The 5,496-nt window shown below is 55.5% G+C and overlaps 2 protein-coding genes across 4 annotated transcripts in view; one reads left to right on the top strand and one right to left on the bottom strand.

Moving 5' to 3' along the window:
- The window catches only part of CIB1 (calcium and integrin binding 1), a 2,840-nt gene extending 2,506 nt beyond the window's left edge, over positions 1–334 (bottom strand). The window contains exon 1 of the mRNA XM_026856025.1: positions 238–334. Coding sequence (XP_026711826.1) covers positions 238–334 — 97 coding nt within the window. The remainder of the gene's footprint in view (positions 1–237) is intronic.
- TTLL6 (tubulin tyrosine ligase like 6) overlaps positions 7–5,496 on the top strand; it is an 11,051-nt gene continuing 5,561 nt past the window's right edge. Inside the window, exons 1-5 of one of the 3 annotated variants that reach the window (XM_026855771.1) lie at positions 581–611; positions 1,786–1,904; positions 2,435–2,565; positions 4,174–4,330; positions 4,573–4,716. In XM_026855771.1, the coding sequence (XP_026711572.1) occupies positions 1,884–1,904; positions 2,435–2,565; positions 4,174–4,330; positions 4,573–4,716 (453 nt within the window). In that variant the 5' untranslated portion in view covers positions 581–611; positions 1,786–1,883. Of the gene's footprint in view, positions 1,905–2,434; positions 2,566–3,499; positions 4,331–4,572; positions 4,717–5,496 lie in introns of those variants that run through there. The other 2 variants (XM_026855769.1, XM_026855770.1) reach the window with 2 other exon arrangements.

The raw sequence follows: 5,496 nt of genomic DNA, 5'->3' as shown, positions 1-5,496 counted from the left end.
AACCCCTCCGGGCCGGCCCGCCACCCCCGGCGGCCCCCTGGGCCCCGAGCCGCGGAGGAGGCGGAGGAAGCGCAGGCGAGTGCGGCAGAAGGAGCCGCAGCGACACACACACAGACACACACACACACACACCCCCCTACCCCTGCCCCAGTCCGTTGTGCCCGTGTCCCGCCGGGACCCCGCTGTGGGAGGGCCCCTGCCCTCCCCCGTAACCGCCGTCCGCGCCGCCTGACTCACGTCCGTTACCGGGCTTGGGCGGCAGGAGGCGGACCCGGGGACCAGGCCTGCTCCTCACCTCGCTACCTCTGCCCCAGAGCGGCTTTTCAGGGACCATCCGAGCCCAAAAATAAATGATCTTTCCCTTAAATTGTTCCAGTAATCCCAAGTGTGACATGCCCAGGGCAGGGCCCTGTTAAGGACCCCGCTGCCACGTCACCTCACAGCTGGCTGGGCCCGTTGGCTCCTGTTTTGCCCGTTAGCTCTTGTGTCGCAGCCATCTCCTGCCTGCCTGCGCCTGGGACGGGGCCTGGCTCCTCGCTGAGCACCTGCTCTGTCGTCTCTCCATTCCAGTGTTCCTTCCATCAACCTGACCAGCTGCAAGTACGAGAGTGGTAAGTCCGAGGTGCTACCGGGCGTCCCTGCAGATCAGCCCATCAGGCTCTGTGGGTGCCCGATCATTGCATTCGGTACGAATTTCCACCACACAGTCGCTTTCAGTTTATTCATTGGTTGTGAGTGACTTGGGCTCCTGTGGAAAGTAGGAGGTTTTTCACACCTTGGACTGAGGTGCCCTCTGGTTTAAAGAGACACAAACTGTGCAAGCCCTCACCCCTCTGTACATCTGCATTCGCCACACATTTGCCAAAACAGTCAAAAAGGGTTTAGTTAGGGGCAGTTACAATAAAGGACTGGTACCTGCGCCTGGAGAAATGGCGTGAGAGCCCTCAGCTGTTTAACATAAAGCCAGTGATGGAACAGACAGGACCGGTACCCAGAACCTCTCATCTCCAGGGAGCTGGTCCCCTCTCCTGTCTTGCTTTTCTTTGCTGCCACAAACTGTTTCTTAAAAGAACAGACTCCTGTCTTCTGATGGATGCTTTTAGCCAATTTGCTAATGACTGTTCTAGCAGTGCAACTGCATTTGCGTGTTGCTGAAGGTCACAGCTTGGTCAGCTGTGCAAGGGACAGGGACAGGAGCCATGTGTTTTGCCTCAGGCCATGCTTGGGCAGTCTGGAGGCGGCAGGGCGGATGGGGACCTGCAAGTGGGGGTGGTGTGGCAGCATGGGCACCGCAGGTCCCAGTGTCACAGTGGTTCCTGGCATGCATTGGCCTTCATTGCCTCCCCAGCCCCCTGAGAGGCCAAATTCAGAAGTGGCACTAACATAAACCATCCCAGCAGCAACCTTCTGCTCCAGAGCTTTTGTCTTATGCTGCCAAATAGCTTTTGAGTTCAGAGATGAGACTCATCCCTTCAGAAGACTTGTATCTGCCCATGCGGCATCAGACCCACAGTGATTCCAGCCTGATGTAGTTCAGGAGGTGCTGTGGTACCCCATGGCATGTGGCTTAGGGGGCTGATGTCTCTTAGTACAGAGGCTGGGGTGAGTTTAGTTGGGTTTCTGACACCTCCTGAAGGGTCCCAACAATACCTTGCATCTCCGAGAGTGGAACTGCAGCCTGGCGAGGTTTGTTCCACACTCTGTCCCTGATTATTTTGGGGATTTAACAGTTCCTGGCGCTTACATCCTCTGCCTGGCCCCTGTTGTGTGCTTGCTCTGGTACAGTGCGGCGGGCAGCACGGTGCTGTGGGCTGAAAGAGGTGGGAGAAGACGAGGAGTGGACGGTGTATTGGACGGACTACTCAGTCTCTCTGGAGCGCGTCATGGAAATGAAGCGGTTTCAGGTAAACACCCCTGTGTAAAGGCTGCCCAGCAAGAAGCGCTCAGGAGGGAGGGTGAGAGGGAGGTTGTTAGTTGACAACGTCTTGCAGAATGGAACTGAAGTGTCCGTACTAGCACCCGTGCCCCCTTCTTCCATCAGTTCCAGAGGGTGCAGCTTGACAAGCCTTTAATTCTGTTGTGTCGTTGGTACGGTGCCATCCCTGATGCTCTGGCAGTTATCAGTGTGAACTGGAAAGCTGCCAACCCCTTTAATGTAGCATGAAATAAATGGTTCTTGATGACAAACGGCTCCCTTCCTGAAGCTGTGATACTCTAGGGAGGGAGAGTCAGAACGAGCAGATAAATCACGCTGCTGAAGTTCAGATAAAGCAGTTGGAGCGTAATCTTGTCCCCCAGCAGACGTTCAAGGCAACCACAGGCCCAGCTTCCTGTTCTGTGTGCCAGCTTCTCTGCACGCAGGCTTTCCTCTGGTCTCCAGGAGAATCCCTGCCGTTCCTTCACTGATTCTGTTTTTCATCTGCACCTCTTTCAGAAAATCAACCATTTTCCAGGCATGATAGAGATCTGCCGTAAGGACTTGTTGGCTCGCAACCTTAACCGCATGCTCAGGCTCTTCCCCAAGGAGTACAATATATTTCCCCGCACTTGGTGCCTGCCAGCTGAGTGAGTGCTACGCGTGAATGCGCTGAGAACGTGGAGGTGAAATGAGGAAGTGGGAGCCCCTGTGCCTGACAGCCCGGGCTGGGACAGGGGGGGCCTCTCTGAGACTTGAGACTCCATCTCTTGGCCCGGGCCTTTGTCACCTTCCCTGGAACCGAATGGGCTGTTGAGACACGGTTCTAGCTTCACACACCTTTAATTGCTATTAGACTGAATCTGCCCGTGGTGTCCTCTGCAGTATGTGTCTTGCTGCTGGGCAGACCACCTGCCTGAGGGCCAAATCTGGGGAGGGGGACCCACCCTGAAAGCCACAGGGCGTTGAGTGAGTGGGAGGTGTAAATGGGTGGGGAAGGTCTCTCAGCAGCTCAGGGTGAAGGGGAGAGGTGGCTGTCGGGCAGTGTGCCAGGCTCCCATCCCCACCTGCTGCCTCGGTGCCTGTCGCTCGCCCAGGATGGGGGCACAAGGCGGTTCCACCCTGCCGACTGCAGTGGGGGTCTTCAGAACCTCCACACCTCTGCCGACCACTGCAGCTGAGCACACAGAGGGCGGTAGGAGGGGGGAGGTTGCTACGCTAATACGTACACAGTTAGATGTAAACCATCACAGAATTCCTCAAGCTTTGGGGTGGAAGGCTGGGCTTCTCTGGGCTCTCGAAGTCTGGGTGGTTGTAAAGACACAAGATGCCCACACTTAGATTTTATTCTTACATTTCCTGAAGACCACGAAGTAGGGCTCTCGTCACTTGTTCTGTAGCTGAACTCGTGGTTAGAGTGATTTTCTTAATTCCTGACCTAAAGCGTCTTTGCTGAAATACCAGCACTTAGTACTTCTCCCATCTGCACTGGCCATGGAGAACAGTGGTTTGCTGCCTTTTGCTAGTAGTGTGCCTTCCCTTTCCTGGAGAAGATGGACCTCGTTCTCTCATCTTTCTTTCCAGGCTGCATTTCCTGGACTCGGATTGCTCTCAGCACTGCTGGGGAGGATTTGTCTTGCTTTTTTGTGCAGTGTTGGGGATTTGCCCCTCTTGCCCCAAACGTGGTCCCCATGAGAGAGAAAGGGCTTCTCCATCTGCAGCAGAATAACTGACATATGGGCTTGACTCTTCAAAGCACTGTGCTCCCACGGGAGCTGCTCATGAAGACCAGCCCTGTGATGCGAGGCAGGAGCTCAGCTCGCGAGCCTCTGCTCCTCCCTGGAACGCTCTGGTGGGGCCTCCTGCCTGCTTGCTGATGAGCTGGCGTAAAAGATGTAAAGCCTTGTGATCTCCTCCTCCTCGTTCATAGCCAGGGCTTGTTTATTTTCTCCTGCTCTCCCTGTGGCAGCAGAGCCAAGATCTTGCCAGCTCCTGTATGCACAGTGGTGACAGCTTCCTGTGAACCCCCCGGGAGCACTGGGGATATGCCCGAGTTAATGGTGGAACCAGGAGAGCTCTGTCAGGTGGCATGAGGACCAGTCTGTAACTGATGAGATCAGGAACAGGCGTGCTGCTCCTCTGCTGCAGAAGTTTGGTTTGTTCTGGCCTGCAGCACTGTAGTTTGAGTCCCTTCCATTATGAGAGGGCTCGGGGTCAGGTTTTTTGCAGCTTGTAAAAGCCACCCCTGCCTTGCACAGCTATGGCGATTTCCAGGCCTACAGACGCATGAGGAGAAACAGAACATTCATCTGCAAACCAGACAGCGGCTGCCAAGGAAGAGGGATCTTCATAACGCACAATCCTGAGGAGATCAAACATGGAGAGCGCATGATCTGTCAGCAGTATATCTCTAAGGTAACAGGGACAGTCTCAATCGCTTTTCCAGTACCACATGCCCTCTGTGCGTCTTTGCCCTACACCTTCCCAGAGCAGCTAGGGCGGCCGCAGTGCCATGGCTGGGGTTTGCCTTTCTCCTGGCTGTGAGCTGCCGCGGAGCGGCACAAGCAGTGCAGAGAGAGCAGCCAACAGTGAGGAACTGGCAGCATGCCTAGCAGTGTTTCTTTATCTCATGCCTGCTCCTGCCTCTTTTCTCACAGCCTTTCCTTATTGACGGCTTTAAATTTGACATGCGGATCTACGTGCTGGTCACATCTTGTGACCCGCTGAGGATTTTTGTCTACAAGGAGGGTCTGGCCCGGTTTGCCACCATGAGGTACATCGATCCCAGCAGCAGAAACCTGGTAAAAAAGGGAAGTTTTCAGAAAGCTTGCATAGTATTTGTAGGTGTCCCTAATTTGTCCTAGGGGCATTCAGACCTTGAAAAGATGGGGACTGGTGCATTTTGTGGGACCCAACTTTATTCTTTCCTATTCTCCCCTCCCTCTGTACCTCCCCCTCCTCCTCAAGGGAGGTATTTCAGGAGCATCTGAAGTAGATCTACTCCCAGGCCCCACGTTTGGGCTCTTTACTGGCATTATCACAGAATCACGGAGTTGTTTTGCTTGGAAGGAACCTTGGAAGATCTTGAGTCCAACCTTCTGCTCAAAACTGGGTCAACAATAAATTCTGATCTGGTTTCTTGGGGTTTCACCCAGTCAGATGTTGAAAACCTGCAAGGACAGAGACTCCACAGTGCTTCTGGGCAACATTCCCACTGCTTTTTCCCCTCTTTATAAGCACCCAGTCCGCACCATTCCTCATCTACCTGTGCTCTGGGCAGAAAAGAGGGACCAGGGAAGAGCCTGGTGGTCCTGGAAGAGCCTGGGAGAGACAGGGAGGGGAACTGGGAAGGCAAGGTGTGGAGTATGGCCGTGCCCATATCTGGGTGGGGGTCTGTGAGCTGTCAGACCCCAGCGGAGGATGGGCTGTAGTGCTGGGCTGCCCTGCCATGGTCACTGCCCAGCCCCACACCTCTGGAGCTGCCTGTGTGTACGTGCCGCCCCCCCCCCCCCCCCCCCCCCCCCCCCCCCCCCCCCCCCCCCCCCCCCCCCCCCCCCCCCCCCCCCCCCCCCCCCCCCCCC

The sequence above is a fragment of the Athene cunicularia genome (genome assembly GCF_003259725.1).
Source record: "Athene cunicularia isolate RWA chromosome 10 unlocalized genomic scaffold, athCun1 chr10_part1, whole genome shotgun sequence".
Lineage (NCBI taxonomy): Eukaryota > Metazoa > Chordata > Aves > Strigiformes > Strigidae > Athene > Athene cunicularia.
Note: the sequence above shows the minus strand (reverse complement) of the source record. Positions and strands in the feature narration are given on the sequence as shown.